Here is a 17832-nt window from a genome sequence, read left to right on the forward strand (position 1 = left end):
TAAAATTATCGTCCGTAAACCGACTTTACAGACAACCCCCTTTTTTGCTTATTATTGTCCTTGTTTTATCTTGTGTGTGTCAAAATTCCCCAGGAAAAAGTTATCGTGCATGATTTACGGGTACTTTTTACATATAATTGTCATTACTGATGGGTGTGATTTGAGGTTGGCAGCTCTGGGTCTGTGTATTCGGGTCATAGATCCATCAACTCATTTTTGATGAAACCATCCCATCAGTACATCTTCTACTTCTTCAAACTTGGCAGATGGAATTTTTTTCCTGCCTGTGACCCACAATTGGTCATTATTGTGTTGAATGTTGACACATGCAAGGTTTTTTGGTCTGCAATTTTTATACATGATAAATTAGGTTGGCTGTCCACTAGTGATGCAAATAAAAACCGATACCAATCAAATTACTGATACAAACCCAATTCAATACTTTTTGTAAATAATCACAATGGAAGTCTCCAGAAATTCAGTATTTGTAAGTACTAGTTAGTCAGTACCTTATTTTATTCTTTATTAAAATGATTTTTGGTAATTGCAAACAAGTATTTTACTGCATAAAATTTTTGTGGAGCACAGTACACATTATGTCTTTGACTAACTAACAAACACAATATTCAAACATAGCCTTAAAATACAAAAAAATATTGGAGCAAAAGATGTCTACAGAACTATAAATAAGTTAATAGACAAAAATGGTTGACACCTGAATGAATGAAATTGTAGTTTTTTCATGTGTTTCTGCTTTTTAAATATTAGTTTGAAAGAATTTTATTTGGAAATCAAGAAAATTGGGAATATCGGCCGATACCGATACCACCTTATTGATTATTGCCCTGTTTCTCAGAATTTAAATCAACTTTCTTTAATCCCATTTTGAGTTGATGAAGGTTTATTTGCTCGATCCATGTCTTTATGTTATTCAAAATAACATATGTATAATCTCATTTTAATAAAAACCCAAATTATTCTTAACTTAGATGGCCATAAAAGTAACGCAATGGCACATACAAACATAAACACAACTGAATAATCCTTCTTAGATTACATAAACTACACAAATACTTGAAGAAGTGTTTCACAAAAAAAAAAAGGTTTCTTAATATTCAGCAACTAAAGTAAGAAACACAACAAACTGTCAACTAAGATGTATGTGTTATTCTTCGAGTTAAACTGTAGAAAGTGCAATCAGTGTGACGGAAACAAATATTTTTTGCACGAAAACAAGTGTACTGCAATAAATGTTTGCTATTGAATAGTTTTATCGGAAAAATTAGTTGAAATTTTATTTTTGTATGTTTTTAGCAAACCTCTTAAGCTGGAAAATGTCACACGCGGGAATTATTTTAAAAGGGCAAAGTTCAGGACAAAAGTATAAATAAAATTTGGTTCTTGAAACATTTTGGTGTAACATATTAAGTGGTGTCTTCTTAAATGGGTTTCATTGTATACATACTTTCTAGTGTGTTTTTAGTTTTAGGTGTACTTTTTTATGTTTTGCAGTTTTCCACCTCCATTTGTGAGTAATGAATATAGTATTGCATGGCTGTACAATGAGCTGGACAAGCACTGGAGACAGTGGCTGCCTACATCTGTGTCCCACACGGTACGTCGTGGTGCCTTCTACAGTGTGCTGGTGCGACCTGGATTTAGGATCATCTCTCTCAATATGAATTTCTGCAATAACAAAAATTGGTAATTTTTAATTTATAATTTGTTGTAAGTACTGTTTGGTTTTCAATGACACAGTTTACTTTTTTCTTTTAATGAGTAAGCTATTTAAATTACAATATATAGGGTAAATAAAGTCTTTGTCATCTAAATTTTGCTACAGTGCTAAGTATGTTTAGTATGTAGAGAAAGTCTTTCAAATTTAATTCATTTATAAATAATAATGTTCGCAGGCTTTCACGGCCATTTTCTGAAGTAGCTTGGTTTCTGGGTTGTAGCCGTGTCCTTGGCAAATAGTTCACAGACGTTTCGGTCGACATTGCAGTGTCGACCGAAACGTCTGTAAACTATTTGCCAAGGATACGGCTACAATTTAGAAGCTAAGCTACTTCATTTATAAATATTTTAAAGTCCTAAGTGTATAATGTCATGATTTTTTAGTACATTTTTAAGCAAAATAATTACTTCAAAAATTTTAAGAGAAGAAAAAATAATATATATTTAGTTGCAGCCCACCTCTCAAATCCTGGATGTAATTGTGCCTTTTGGTACTTTGGAAGCTAAAAAGCTCTGTTCAGGGTCAAGCAGTTAACCCGTAGTAACTGACATTGTCATTGTTGGTTACAATTGCTATTGAATTTATTAATGTGCTAGCAAACTAAAAGGTGTGAAAAAAATACTGTGAATAATTTTATTATGAACAAAGTAATAAGCTAACAGCAAATTTGAACTAATCATCAAAATACTCTTTTTGATTAGTGATGCACTTATCCTAATTTTGAACCCATTATCGGAAGCATTTCTGGAAGGCTTCTTTCGGAAGGGCCTCCAGCTGCTCCGTCGAGGCCCTCTAAATGTTGGAAATAGTGTCAAAACTTTTTCTTGTACTGTTTTTATTTTTGAAAAGAGGCAGATGTCTCAAGGTGCTAAATCCGGAGATAAAGTGGATGTGGACAGACAGGAACCTTTTGTTTGGCCATTAACTCATGGATTAGAAGTGTCGTGTGGCACAGCGCATTGTGATGGAGGAAGCCATTGGCCCATTTTTCTAGTATCTATTTCCGTACGTTTCGTGAACAAACCAGTACGCATATTCAGAGTTTATAATTCTTTCCTTTGGAAAGAACGCTGATCACACTATGCTTTCTATAGCAAAAAAACAATTAGCATGACCTCAACATTCAACTTTGACTGATGTGCGGTCTTATGGCAAGGAGAGCTATTCGTTTTCCATTGGGAACTCTGAATTTTGGTCTCTGGCAGCACCATACACCCAACTTTCATCTCCAGTTGTAATTTTGGCCATGAAATCTAGATATGCATCCAGACAATCTTTCAATTCTGTGTAAACTGACACATGATTTTCCTTCTGTTCACCAGTCAAAAGTCTGGGAACAAATTTCGCACTCGCTCATATCTTTTACAAATTATTGGTTAAAATGTGTTATGGACCCGTAAGAGATGTTCACTTCTTTGGTAATATCTCAGATACTTAATTGCCCATTTGAATAAACCACTTATTCTACTTTTTCCACGTTTTCTTCTGTTTTTGAGATTGAAGTATGTCCCGACAGTTGCTCATCTTCTGTTGTCTCATTTCCACTTTTAATTGCTCATACCACTTGTAAACAGTCTTCAGTCACCACATTATTATCATACACTGATTTAAAAATTTCATGAGCTTCTTTGGCATTTTTTGCAACTTAAAACAAAAATTAATGATATTGCATTGTTCAAAAGTCATGATGTGCGACAGACACTGTAAACATGACCTCACTCTTTCAGCTCTGGAAGCAGACTGACAAGTCACAATTTGTTCAAACTTGACAGGCTATCTCAACAGATCAGGCTTTCTGGCTTATTACTTCAAATAAATGTAACATCAGCAGTTGCTGCTTTAAAATTTCATTCAGAGTATTTTTTGATCAAACCTTTTACAATGTACTTACTTTTTACCAAAAAAATTTTTACCTATTTATATTGAAAACATTTTATTCAAATATACATATTATATGCCAAGATTTATAATGTAATGCTTAATTTGTTTTAAGGTGGCTTCTCTTGAATAGTACTGATCCAAGTAAGGAACTTCAGTGGTTTATTTATGAACTTCAAAGTGCTGAATTCAATGGTGAGAAGGTGCATGTGATTGGTCACATTCCTCCTGGACATAGCGATTGCCTAAAAGTTTGGAGCCGCAACTATTTTGAGATCATCAATAGGTATGTTTCTACTGATAGCTATGTTAAAAATGGAAATAAAAAAAATCTCTTTGCATTCTATATAAAAACATAATATATTCAGGGCCGCAACTAGAGTCTCTGGCACCCGGGGCATGAATAGATTCAAGCGACCCCCCCCCCCCCCCCCCCCCCCCCTCTTTTTTGGCACATACCACACCAATAAAGCGGAAAGGGGGGGGGGGGGGGTCCGGGAGCCTTCCCACGGAAAAATTGTGTTATTTAAGCATTTTCCATACCTAGATGTAACAGTTTCTGTGCTACTGTAACTTCCATGCATGAACCCACTACCAGTTGTAGTAGGAATTACAATGCAATCCGGCGATTTCGGCACCCTCACAGCTATGCGCCCGGGGCGTATGCCCCGCTTGCGCCCCCCTAGTTGCGGCCCTGAATATATTTTAGTTTGATATGTTTGCTTCTTTATTAATTAAGATTTTTTTTTAAATGAAACATGTTAGTAGCAGTTGTCATCAATCTAACTTTCTTAATTTGGTGGACATGTTTCAGTAAATTTAAGATAAAAATAACTACATATAGCTTTATTGAAGGTAAAGGAGTTACAATTAATGTAACCAGAAACTCTGTGCTGTTAATATCAGTATCATGGACTTACCAAAACTTTCACATTTCGGGGCAAGTGTCTGATTATTGTCTAGTATCTGTTGAGATTTTGTCTGGTTAACATCCCATGTTATTATTGTTGTAACTGTTTAGGAGAATGGGTTTGCCATATTGTAAATTTTGGAAACACATCTCAGAATTGCAAATGGTCAACTTGACCAAAGTGGACTTTATTAGGACCCAGGGCAAAAAAAAAAAAATTGCTCGTGATCTTGCCACTAATTTGACTTGGGGGGGGAAACCCCATGTAGCAGATATCCTGGAAAGTAATATAAAATCCTTATAGGCCAGTCAAATTAGATAATAAAAAAAAAAGTCTTTTTAATACCGTCATTTGGTCATATATATAGAAAATAAAAGTAGCTGTAGTAAAACAGTGTTCACTTAAACCAATGGGCTAGCTGTAGAACATTCTCATACATGTCATTTTGCAATGCTCAAGTGAACAACATTCAATTGTCTGTTCTTCTTATAAGGAAAAGTGTGCTATAAACCTCACCAAATTTAGATTGTATGGGTTGGTTGGAGAAGTTTTGTACAAGACAGATTTTGTACAAAACTGTTGTTGTGAAGCAGGTGCTATAGACGAAAGTGCTGTTGCCAATTGGAATGGGAAATATAAAAATACCACTGTAACTGGTGCCTTGAAAAATTGTGGTGAGACAGGACTTCTTTCTGTGTGGTACCCGAAAAGGTAGTTTGTCAAAAAAAGAGGTTAATGTACCCTTGGGTATCTTTTAGTGGAAAGAATGACAGTTTGTGTTTAAATTATTGGTTGAGTTTGAAGAACCCCTTGTTGTCGAGAAGGCCAAGCAACACAGAGTTTCAGGAGGGTTGACATCAATTTCTCCTGCATTCTATAGTACGCAAAACAAAGAGATTGAATTAAAAAAGAAATAATAATGAACTTGCTAAACAATTTTGATAACAGAATGATGAGACATAAGAGAAAGGTGATTTTGTTTATGAATAATGTGGCTTCTCACCCAGATGTCAAACTGCACAAGCTAAGGTAATTTTACTCACATGTGCCAAAAATTGGATTTAGACATAAAGATCGCCAGGGTTATCTAAATGCATACAGCCATACAGCAAGTCACATCACAAACAATGTGGAATTGTTTTGTGAAAGCTGCAGTTTTGGCCGGGTTTGATGTCGAAAGTGATAATGCCATCAAATTAGAACTCCCTGAACTGTTAACACCATTTGACTGGTCAGCAGTGGACTATGAGCTGATCCACAGTGTCCTACAAACTAAAAACCCATTTGTGAATGTACATGATTTTGCAGCTGCCTTATGAGAAGAGCATGCAACAGTGGCCAGCAATGTTCCTTATGATACTGAGGAGATAGAAAGTGTAGAGGAGCCAGAATACCAGACTGTGAAGCCACCTTGGAGGAAGTGAGGCAGCTAAAATACTTCTTTTTAACCCTTTAACTGCTTTATACTTGGATGGTTTTGCAAACCCCTCAGTGCTGGAGTATTTAAAGCAAAAATGTGAAAATAACAAAAATTTTAAAAAATTTAAATTACACTTTTTAGTTGCTATATTTTTGTTCTGTTTTTTTAATATTCTCTTCTTAAAACAAGTTTGCACTTTATTTACACTATCCTAAAATTTATTATTTGTTTTTACAAATCAATAGATTTTCAGTGTGTGATAATCACTGAAACATGGCACAACACAAAGTGCCACTCCGCACAAATCACACATGTAACGAGATTCTCGTCTCTTCTCGTCTTTTCTTTTAGTTTTGCTGCAGACATGACAGTGCCTCGTAGGATTTTTCTTCTTCTCTGTAGCTGGAACAAGGGATGGAAAATGTCTCTCTGTGAGGCGCAATGGTGTGTCAGAACTGGAAGGTAGTCTGTGGCTCTGTGGAGATGTTTTTGTCTCTTGATATTTTTCCAACAATTGCTGTACCACACGCAACTGAAAATCAGCTAATTGAACATGTTTTCCAGTTTTTGTCATGTACAAAGCATGTGAATTCAGGAGAATCATGTCGACTAAATGAAAAAAAACTTTCTTGTACCACTTCACACTTTTTTTCACACATGCTAATGAACTGAGTAACATATCAGTTTTATCCACTGCTCCCATATTCACGTTGTAATCATTCACACAAGACGGCTTTACAATTTGTTTGCCTGTCTTGTGATGAGATTTTTCATTTGCTGCCATACTGTCATCATGCATTGTTGTAAGCATGTAGACATCACGCCTGTCATTCCACTTTAGTGCTGTCAGTGTGTCTGTGTGTTTGGCTACAGTTTCCCCCTTGGCCAGTTTTTTGGACAGATTTGGCATTCCTTTTCTATCTTTACGTACAGTGCCGCATGCATTTGTTTTGTTTGCATGCAAAAAATCAAATAATAGCGGACTTGTGTACCAATTGTCAACAAAGAGAGAGTGGCCTTTATTGAGATATGGCGACATGAGTTCATTTACAATAGCTCCCGATATGCCAAAATTCTGTGGATCAACTACATTTGTTTAAGCTCCACAGTAAATAATGAAATCCAGAATGTAACCAGTCTCAACATCACACAAAACAAAAAATTTTATACCAAAACGATGGCATTTTGTTTTGATGTACTGCTTGAATGACAAGCGGCCCTTGAACAACACAAGGCTTTCATCAGTGCATAAGTTTTGAAACGGTACAAAATTTTCAGCAAAACATTTCTTCAATAGATCAACCACAGGCCTTATTTTTTTTAGTTTGTCATTTTCTGAAGGCTGTTCGTTATCAGAGAAATGAAGCATGCTCAACAATAACAAATATCTGTCTCGTGACATTATTTTTGAAAGTATTAGAGCATGCATCAGTGAATCAGTTGACCAATATTCTGTAATTGAAAGATGTTTGTTTCTTACCATCAACATTATCACAGCAACAAAAACATAGATTTCGTTGTTGCTTGTGTCAAGCCATTTTCTAAGTCTCGAGTGTGGGCCGAGTTCAGTGTTTTTTAATGTCTGTAAATAGAACCGGTTTGTTTCTGAAACAACTGTATTTACAAAATCGTTAGTGAGAAACAACTCAAAAAATTCACTCTTTGTGGATTCTGAGATGACACTACCTGTGATGCCAGCAGTACTCATATCGAAATCATGAACTAAATGGTTAGCACTGCCTTGACGCCACACTTAAGAAGTTTTGACTTTCTTTACACATGAATTTACATTTTCTACACTTTCGTCATCACTATCGCTTGTTTCACCTTCAAACTCGCTTACTTCACTTTCCAAACTTGAAAGATCCGATCCTAACTCATTGAAGTAATTTATAACTTCATTAGGCTACAAAATATCCGCACGTCTTTTTGTTGCCATGATGTACTTTCGCCACTACAGTCTATCTGTCACTACTAGTCACAATAATTTTCCCGCTCAGCGGGCGGAATGCCACCAAAGTTACTTGTAGTGCCCTCTATTTGTAAAAAAGTGAACAGACAAATTCTTTCCAAGAGACACCTACAGATAGCACTAGTGTATACTTTTTCACGTTTACCAGAGAGCCGCACGAGGAACGATTTTAGCGCGCAGGCTAGCTGCGTACATACAGTTGGCAAGAAATGTGGATTTTAAATTATATTTTGAGAAAGTGCTAAACAAATAATTGTGGAATCGAGAAGTATATGTTTAGCTTTTAGCTTTTCGTATACGGCTCCTACGATAAAAGAAACGAAATCATGTTACATGTTAATCTACAGTTGATGCAGCATCACAATGATCGCGTCCGAGTTATCTCGATCATCGCATTGGTGTGCATGTTAAAGCACATCGAGTTAACTTGATCATAGCAGTTAAAGGGTTAAGCAAGAGAAGTGCTGACAGCTTTAAAATAGTAACCTTTGATCACTACTACCCGAGGTAGTGAACAATATTCAGAAACCCAGCTGGGAACGTCTACATGTTTCAAATTTTTCTTACTAAAATTTACCCTTCTATGAAAACTCCATGTAATCTCAAAAATGTTGTTCCAACTAGGGATGTCTTGGAAACCAGAGAAAAGCTGAAGAAAGATTATTGATATTCAAGTTCAAACGGTTAAATTTAATGCCAAAACCAACAAAAAATCCATAGATGGTTAACAGGCTTAAACCAGATAGTCAATGGCTACAGTAAACTAATTACAAAATATATGTAAAAACTATAATCAAATCTAGATACCATTTTTACCGTGAACTGCTACTAAAATAGTACATTAAAAGAGAGATAAATATCACTAATAAAATTCTATAACTGGCAACATTAGGCTATGTAAAAAATATTAAATATATAAGGTTTACTAAAAAAAAGAATTAATATTAACTTTCTAAAAATATTAATACATGGGTTTGCAGGATTTAATATCACAGTTCCTTTCAAAAGACTCTAACCTTATTGTAACATTTCATGCTGCACTAAATGTTTATCCAAAAATATATCCAAAGTGTTTAAAATTTTGATTTCCACGGTTCTAGATTTTCCATTTCTGTGTCTGCCGATTTCAAAGCTCATAGCCAGTAGCTTATAGTTACATCAGAAACCAACATACAAAAAATAATATTGTTACAGGGAACATGCATGTCTGAGCGACATGACTTACTTGGTTTCACCAAACGTGTGCACCGGGGTGGTTGTCAAATTTCATAGCAAACTCCAAGGACATGTTCAACAGTTCCACAGAAACACTTCTTGCAGTATTCGTACACATTTGCTATTCGTGAATTAACTCCATCGTTACACGCAGTTCACCATAAGCCCTGCATAACTCTCTCCCCACAGAACACAGCAGACTTAGCTAACAGCTGACACTCCAGTGACGTCACATTCTCCAACTCTCGCGGACGTAAACGTAACTTCTTCACAACGCAGGAAACTAAAGTCTTTGAAATCATCATGCAAACCTTTTATGTAGCCTTTAAAGTTAATTATATTTATTTATACCTAATTTTTAAAACCAAACTAAAATATATTGTTTTAAAATAGCATTACCACACATTACCAATGCTAGATTCATTTACCAACTTAGCCATCTATATTATTCTTAGTTTACCAATAACACCCTAAAGTTAATTTACGTGAATTAATTAACTTAAAGACAATACAGATGTTGCCATTTTATTTCCAAAAAAGGTAAATTAAATAAAGTAGTGTTCTTTGAATATGTCTAAAATAAGTTCTGTCCAGCATGTGCTAGCAGGGCAGGGTTACAACTTGGAAATGCAAGTGGAGATGAAAGTGTCCTTTTGACTGTTTAATAAATATCTGTCTACCATAGAGATATCCCAAATTGTGTCCAACAGACACTGATCGCTGACTGGTTCATGTGACCCTCTGATTTCATGGATGGCATGTCCAGTGGTCAACTTAAACTTTTTGTCCAAATCTATGTCTTAGTATCATAGAAATGAAGAAGAAGAAGAAGAAGAAGAAGAAGAAGAAGACTCCTTTAGTGAGGTTTCTGGTTCCCGTCAAAAATGTGCTGTTAAACAGAAAGGAATTTGTGGTGATACAGGAAGCCAAGAAGAGACCAAGTCAAAACAGTAAACAAAAACTGAAACATACCACGATGTACGTTTACTAAAGCAAGTATCCCAGACCCCTCCCATATAGTCGTGATATTTTCCAACCTGCCGGGGAGGAGCATACGGCTATCAAACAGCATAAATAGAGTATATCTTGGTGTAAGGGTAACTGTGCATTAAGGGATGACCACTAGTCTACTCATATACAAGAAAGATTTCAAGTATCTTTTTAATAGATCCCAACTCATCAAAAGGGAGGTATATAAAATTAAGATATACATAAGTATCCATGAATACAAAAGTTTACAACAAGCTAAACAGTACAATATTGAGTAGAGCGTGACCGTAGTCGTCAAACCGTGTCTCTTACAATATGTGTTCGCTACACGGGCGAGAAGTCTTATATGTCAAACAGTACTACCTTAAGGTTAACATTGAATACTTAATTCTACTCCTAACTTCGTACACGCGCGTGTGGGGCGTATAATTTAGTTCGGTTATACAACAGTGGTTACAGATTTTAAAGTACATACGTAAATATTACTAATGTCACAGAAACGTGTCTTTAAGTACTTCTAACAACGTATATATTGGAACAGTGTTTCTGCAGGGGTTGGGCGCATCGCGCACATTTTCATAGTGAGCCTAAGCAGACAATATAAGGAAGCGAGGTACGTTCTACGTTAAGTATACGAGAGACGCAACAGAAGGAAACCCGATAGTGCAAAATGTACATATCCTCCTAAGACGGGAGCGGGCCGGATTCCCGGCCATGGGCGGCGCCGAGGACAAGAACTAGTATAAATGAAAAAAGAAAAATTTAGAATTTTGAACGTGGCGGCCAAACGTAAGCGAAGGGGAATTCAAGCCACTACACACCAACACTCACCCACCCATGACCGGTGACCGGACGCACCACCCGCGACAAACTATTCGCACTAGAACTATGTACTATCTAAGAACGAGGCGAGCGCGCCCAGCCCCTTTATACTCTAAGGAAATTAGTCCGGCGTAAGAACACACACATGCATAGTTACAAGCGACAAGCAAAATCCTTCCGCGCACCACAAGCGCCTAGAGAGGGGACACGTTGACGTCAACACTGGAGGGAGAAAAGGAGGGGTAATACTCCGCTCAAGGGACGGCGCACTCACAGGTGAAAGAAAACAAAAAAAAACATCACGTAATTAATAAGATGTGACGGAAGCAGTGCGCCTCAGCACACTGCAACCACCCTCGCTTAAGGGAGAACACACCCCTGACGAAACAAGTGCTGGAAGGTGTAGACGTCGGCAATCGCAGACATGCAGGCGGCCAAACGGGGGGGGGGGGGGGGGGGGGGGGGTACGATGATCTTGAAGAAGACGTCCCGTGCCCGCATCTCGTTTAAGGGCGCCGGCGGCAAGCTAGCGCACTGTGCTCCTTCCTTCGACACGATTGCGTTCCGAACAATGCCGTGGCTCCCAGTGTTAGCGCAGTCAACGACTCGGAGCATGTAGTTGTTGAGTCGGGTATCAGAGTTATCAATATACTCGCCACGCCTCACGCCGTTGACGAGAGATGCAATGTGAGGAGTACGTGCGGTGCGCCAATGGGGGAGTAGCAACTGACTCACCCCAAAGGCGCGTCTTCAAGTGTCCGAAGTTCCAGCATCCGGGACCACCAGTAGTAAGCGGCGGTGATGGCGGGCACGGTACTGCGAAGACTGCGGCAAGGGGAAGGGGGGGGGGGGGGGAAAGCGGCGAAGCGTGGATCTCAGGCGGTGACGTACGAGGGGGGGGGGCGGGCCCAGCCCTCCCGTAGCACGTCGGCTAAGGTGATCGGCGATGACAAGTCGAAGCGCGGGCTGGGGGGGGGGGGACACGAAGCGAAGCACACGCGAATTGAGTCGGAGTATCGGAAGGGGGGAAAGAGAACTTCACTGTTCTGGCGCATAAGCGGTACACTAATACACAATCTTTAAGAGAAATCAACAATATTTTACTGCCATATCCATAAATATAAATAATAAACTCTAAAAAGATACAGAAGATACACCAAAGTTGTTTCACACTCTAACGCACATAAGCCACCAACAAGTATACATTGAAAAAGGATTATAACCCCACACGCCAACCACAAAACCAAGCGTACGTAATAGATTACAAAATTACAAGATTACAAAAAAAAATTTGGAACACGCGCGTGTACTATACTATAAACGATTTATTGTTAAGCATGATACGCTTTTAAGTGGCTAACGTGGCTTTTCCTCAGACGCCCTCGTGTGCCGGGTTTAGCCAAGAGCACCGTGTTGGCCCCCAGAAACCTAGAGATCCTATACGGGCCGACGAAAGGGGGGATAAACTTAGAGCCCAGCTTCCCAATCTTTGAGGGGAGCGCAAAATTGCGTACCAAAACAAGGTCGCCTACTTGAAAATCGCTCGGATGTCTGCCAGTATTGTACGCATCGGAAACCCGTTCCCTGGCCCTTTGCAAATTAATTGCCACGGAATCTACGATAGCTTCGAGTGCTGAAGGGTCCCAAGCCTCATCTACGGGAGGAAGTCCCCAGATATTAAGGAGAGGGTGAGCGAAACTGCGGCCCAAAAACGGGACAGAGGGGGGGAACCCAGTGGCAGAATGAACAGCACTATTGAGGCCTATCGAAATAAATTCGATGTCTCGGTCCCATAGAGTCTGATCTTCTCTGTAATAAGCTGTGAACACGCTTTTTAGGACTTTATTCACCCTTTCGGACATATTCCCCTGGGGGAAGTAAGCGCTGGAGTGAACAGGCTTCATGGCCCACTCCATGCACATGGCTTGCCATTCCGCTGAGCGTAAATAAGAAGCGTTGTCCGACACGATGATAGCGGGGGCTCCCAGTATCTGCCAGACTCGCGTCCGAAGAGCGCGAGTTATCGTAGCTGCTTTGAAATTCCGTAGAGGTAGTAGGATAATGAATTTTGAAAAAATATCAACTAGAACTAATAGGCAATTGTTCCCCAGCGTAGACCGGGTTAACGGCCCGAATATATCGACATGCACGGTGTGCCAGGGGGCCAAGGGAGGGTCAGCGGCATACATCCCTATTTTCCCACAAGAGGGGGGCTTGGAAACCTGACAATCATGACACGCGCGCACGTATTGACGTACGTCGCCGCGTATATTGGGCCAGGCAAAATGAGCGGAAATTTTTTGAAACGTTTTCGAGATGCCGAAGTGACTGCCCAGAAAAGAGCCGTGAAAGTATTTAAGGATCAGGGGGCGTAGTGAAACAGGTACTAACATTTTACGCGCTCGTCCCGACTTCCCTGTGTAAAAGACGACACCGTTTTCAAAAACATAGGGTACGTCGGCGCCGGCACTAATTTGGCGATGGATGTCACTACAAAAAGGATCTGTAGACTGTTGCTCTTTAACATTAACGTAGGATTCCGGAAAGATTCTACTTGTATTCACGTGAGCCTCGACAAGTGGGCTAGTGAGCTTATCGTCCTCCGAAAGGTGGGTATCAACAGAAAATTCTTCCGGATTGAACATCCGTGATAACGAGTCAGCGACTACGTTTTCAGTTCCTTTTACGTGTCGGATAACGAAGTCGAATCGGGATAGGCGGAGAATCCACCGGCCCAACTTACCCAGTTGGTTGGGGTGGTTAAACAACCAACTAAGGGCCTGGTTGTCCGTATACAGGTCGAATTCGGACCCTTCGAGGTAGGAGTGAAACTTCTCTACGCCGAAGAGGCACCCAAGGGCCTCCTTCTCGTATGTACTGAGCCGTTTCTCCCCATCTGACAAAGTTCGGCTGGCGTAGGCAATGGGTCTGAAGGAACCGGCGATTTCGTGACTAAGCACCGCGCCCAAAGCTAGAGAAGAAGCGTCCACATGTAGAGAAAATCTTTTATCAAAATCGGGTAGAATGAGGACTGGGGGACTCGCTATGACTGCCTTTAATTTATTGAAAGCAGTATCACAATCCTCTGACCATGTGAAGGGGACGTGTTTCTTCCGAAGCGAATTCAGGGGCGCGCACAGTCGCGCAAAATTGGGTATAAAGCGCGAATAGTACCCCAATAATCCCAAAAAACGCTGCAGGCCCTTCAAGTTCCGGGGGGCGCGGGAAGTTTACTACCGGGGATACCTTGTCCGGATCCATCAACAACGTACCCTCGGCAATCACATACCCCAAGAACCTGACGGACTTTTGCGCCAGCGAAATTTTTTCGGGATTGACGGTGAGGCCTGCACCGCGCAATCGCAAAAAAACCTCGCGCAAATGCTGCATATGTTCACCAAAGGAATTGCTATAGATGATGATGTCATCGATATAGTTGAAGGCAAAAACCATTTTAACGTCTCGCAGAATGTGGTCGAGGACCCGGCTAAGAGCCTGACTACCAAACTTTACTCCCATGGGTATTCTTTTATATTCGTACTGGCCCCAAGGGGTAGAAAAGGCCGTGTAGGGTCTGCAAGAAGGGTCTATGAGGCACTGGTGGAAGCTATTGTTGAGGTCGATAACGGAAAAAATTTTGCTCTTTCCCAATTGTTGTAGGGCCATTTCTACGGTGGGCAAACCAAAATTATCGTTAATTATTTTCCTATTTAAGGGAATAAAATTATGAACAATGCGGTAGTCTACGCCGTTTTTCTTAACCTTTAAAAAGGTAGGGGTGCTGTAGTTGGAAGTTGAAGGAACTATGACGTCGGCTTTCAAAAGTTTGTCAAGAATTTCTCTCATTTTAGTCATCAATATGGGGTTAGGCTTAAAAAATTTAGACTTAACGGGTTCCAGGTCTTTCAAATAGAACTTGTACGGCTGCAAGTCACATTTTCCAATTCTTTTCGTAAGGACATCCGGGAACTCCATACGGAGATCCTGCAGAATCTTATCCTCCGCGGTATCAGGCGTAACTTGATCGCTTTGAAGCACATAATTACGCGAAAGGGTTTTCGAGCACAAGGGCACGTCGAAAAGGGGTTCAAAACCAAAATTGATTTTACGGTTGGCAACATCCACCCTGGCTCGCGTTCTCCCTAAAAAATCCAATCCCAAAATCATTGGAAGGGAAACGTTAGGCACAATCAAAAAAGAATGCCGCCATGAAAACCTGTCTATTTTAAGATGTAGATTTAGAAGAGACGTAGCATGAAGCAATTTGTTATCAGCCAAGCAAATACTTGTGCGAGCGTGTTCGCTAATAGAAAAATGCCTCGAATGGACGCGTTGTCGGAGTTGTTCAACGAACTTATCACTGACTAAAGAGTGAGTAGCCCCCGAGTCTACGAGCGCCAAAATAGAAAATCCAAAAAGGAACACATTAGCAAAGAGCAGGGAATTTTGCACCGAGAAATTACCGTCAGCACTGGGGCCGCAACGCATCCCTACACGCGCGGTCCTCCGGCGTTTCCCGGACATTGGTCACGAAAGTGGCCGGGGCTGCGGCAGCGGAAACAAAGACGCTGGCTGACGTCACGAACGGGTTCAGTGCAATCAGACACGAGGTGTCCGTATCTCGTGCAATTACTGCACCGATAACGACCGCTGCGGGGCGCCGGCCCATTAGATTCCATAGGTGGAGCAGAAGCGGCCATGCGCTGCGTGACGGGTGCACTTACACTCGCCACGTGAGTTGCGCGAGTTACACTGGGGCTTCGCGGATTCAGGTCTCTCGCGCGAAAAACTTGTCCTGCGGATGCATGGTCCCCAGACGGAACCACGGCGCGCCTACTCAACCCGGGCGCACTGGAAAATTCTTTCGCATAACATTCATGCGCTACAAGTCTGTTTTGAATTTCTACGCTCCAAGCGCGCAGCTCCAACATGGTGGTGGGGACTGAGAGCATCGAACCATGTTGCAGAGTAGACGGAGATACATTCCCCAAAATGATTTCCACTAAACTTTCCTCCGGGAGTCCGAGATCTAGCGCTTCTGCGAAAAGACTAACAGAGTTTATGAAGTCTGAAAGTGACTCGTGGGGCCGCTGAAAACGGTAAACGAATTTGCGTTTACACGTTTCCAGTACTCTGGGCGGGCAAACCAATTTTAAAACATTTGCCTTAAAGACGTCAAAGGAAGAGCCGGCGGTGATAGCTTCACTGAGAAGCGAAACGTACGCGTCGCTACACTTACTCAAATAGGCTTTGAGAAAATCGGCCTCGCTCATCAGCTTCAGGTTATATATCCTGCTAGCTTCCGCTAATTGCATTAGAACCGCGTCCGGGACATTCCCCTCTAAGCGCGGCAGGGTCTTAAGCGCAGACAGGAATATCTTTTGACTAAATACGGGCGCGGCTCTGGGTTCAAGTGCTACGCCGACAGGAGGGTGTATCGCAGCGGCTGCGGTTTCCCGCACGTGAGCAATTACACGTATGCGCAACTCGCGTATGGTCTCGGATTCCCCAACTTCCAGCCCGTGATCACCCAAGTAATCCAACAAATCTTCTCTACGCAAAGTGTAAACCCACCCAACGGCGGGGGCGGCTGAGGAACTGGCCATTACACTACCTATCTAGTGGTCACCTGTTAAGCTAATGTTACGTTGCTGCTCACCAAGTAAGCAGAGTTGCGCAGGTTGAAACATACCACGATGTACGTTTACTAAAGCAAGTATCCCAGACCCCTCCCATATAGTCGTGATATTTTCCAACCTGCCGGGGAGGAGCATACAGCTATCAAACAGCATAAATAGAGTATATCTTGGTGTAAGGGTAACTGTGCATTAAGGGATGACCATTAGTCTACTCATATACAAGAAAGATTTCAAGTATCTTTTTAATAGATCCCAACTCATCAAAAGGGAGGTATATAAAATTAAGATATACATAAGTATCCATGAATACAAAAGTTTACAACAAGCTAAACAGTACAATATTGAGTAGAGCGTGACCGTAGTCGTCAAACCGTGTCTCTTACAATATGTGTTCGCTACACGGGCGAGAAGTCTTATATGTCAAACAGTACTACCTTAAGGTTAACATTGAATACTTAATTCTACTCCTAACTTTGTACACGCGCGTGTGGGGCGTATAATTTAGTTCGGTTATACAACAGTGGTTACAGATTTTAAAGTACATACGTAAATATTACTAATGTCACAGAAACGTGTCTTTAAGTACTTCTAACAACGTATATATTGGAACAGTGTTTCTGCAGGGGTTGGGCGCATCGCGCACATTTTCATAGTGAGCCTAAGCAGACAATATAAGGAAGCGAGGTACGTTCTACGTTAAGTATACGAGAGACGCAACAGAAGGAAACCCGATAGTGCAAAATGTACATATCCTCCTAAGACGGGAGCGGGCCGGATTCCCGGCCATGGGCGGCGCCGAGGACAAGAACTAGTATAAATGAAAAAAGAAAAATTTAGAATTTTGAACGTGGCGGCCAAACGTAAGCGAAGGGGAATTCAAGCCACTACACACCAACACTCACCCACCCATGACCGGTGACCGGACGCACCACCCGCGACAAACTATTCGCACTAGAACTATGTACTATCTAAGAACGAGGCGAGCGCGCCCAGCCCCTTTATACTCTAAGGAAATTAGTCCGGCGTAAGAACACACACATGCATAGTTACAAGCGACAAGCAAAATCCTTCCGCGCACCACAAGCGCCTAGAGAGGTGACACGTTGACGTCAACACTGGAGGGAGAAAAGGAGGGGTAATACTCCGCTCAAGGGACGGCGCACTCACAGGTGAAAGAAAACAAAAAAAAACATCACGTAATTAATAAGATGTGACGGAAGCAGTGCGCCTCAGCACACTGCAAAACA

General features: G+C 40.9%; 1 protein-coding gene across 7 annotated transcripts in view; it reads left to right on the plus strand.

Annotated features, from left to right (window-relative positions):
* The window catches only part of LOC134529317 (sphingomyelin phosphodiesterase), a 192436-nt gene that overhangs the window by 141361 nt on the left and 33243 nt on the right, over positions 1–17832 (plus strand). For all 7 annotated transcript variants that reach the window (XM_063363255.1, XM_063363256.1, XM_063363259.1 and 4 more), the window contains exons 9-10: positions 1513–1704; positions 3732–3902. In XM_063363255.1, coding sequence (XP_063219325.1) covers positions 1513–1704; positions 3732–3902 — 363 coding nt within the window. The remainder of the gene's footprint in view (positions 1–1512; positions 1705–3731; positions 3903–17832) is intronic.

The sequence above is a fragment of the Bacillus rossius genome, chromosome 2 (assembly GCF_032445375.1).
Source record: "Bacillus rossius redtenbacheri isolate Brsri chromosome 2, Brsri_v3, whole genome shotgun sequence".
Taxonomy (NCBI): domain Eukaryota; kingdom Metazoa; phylum Arthropoda; class Insecta; order Phasmatodea; family Bacillidae; genus Bacillus; species Bacillus rossius.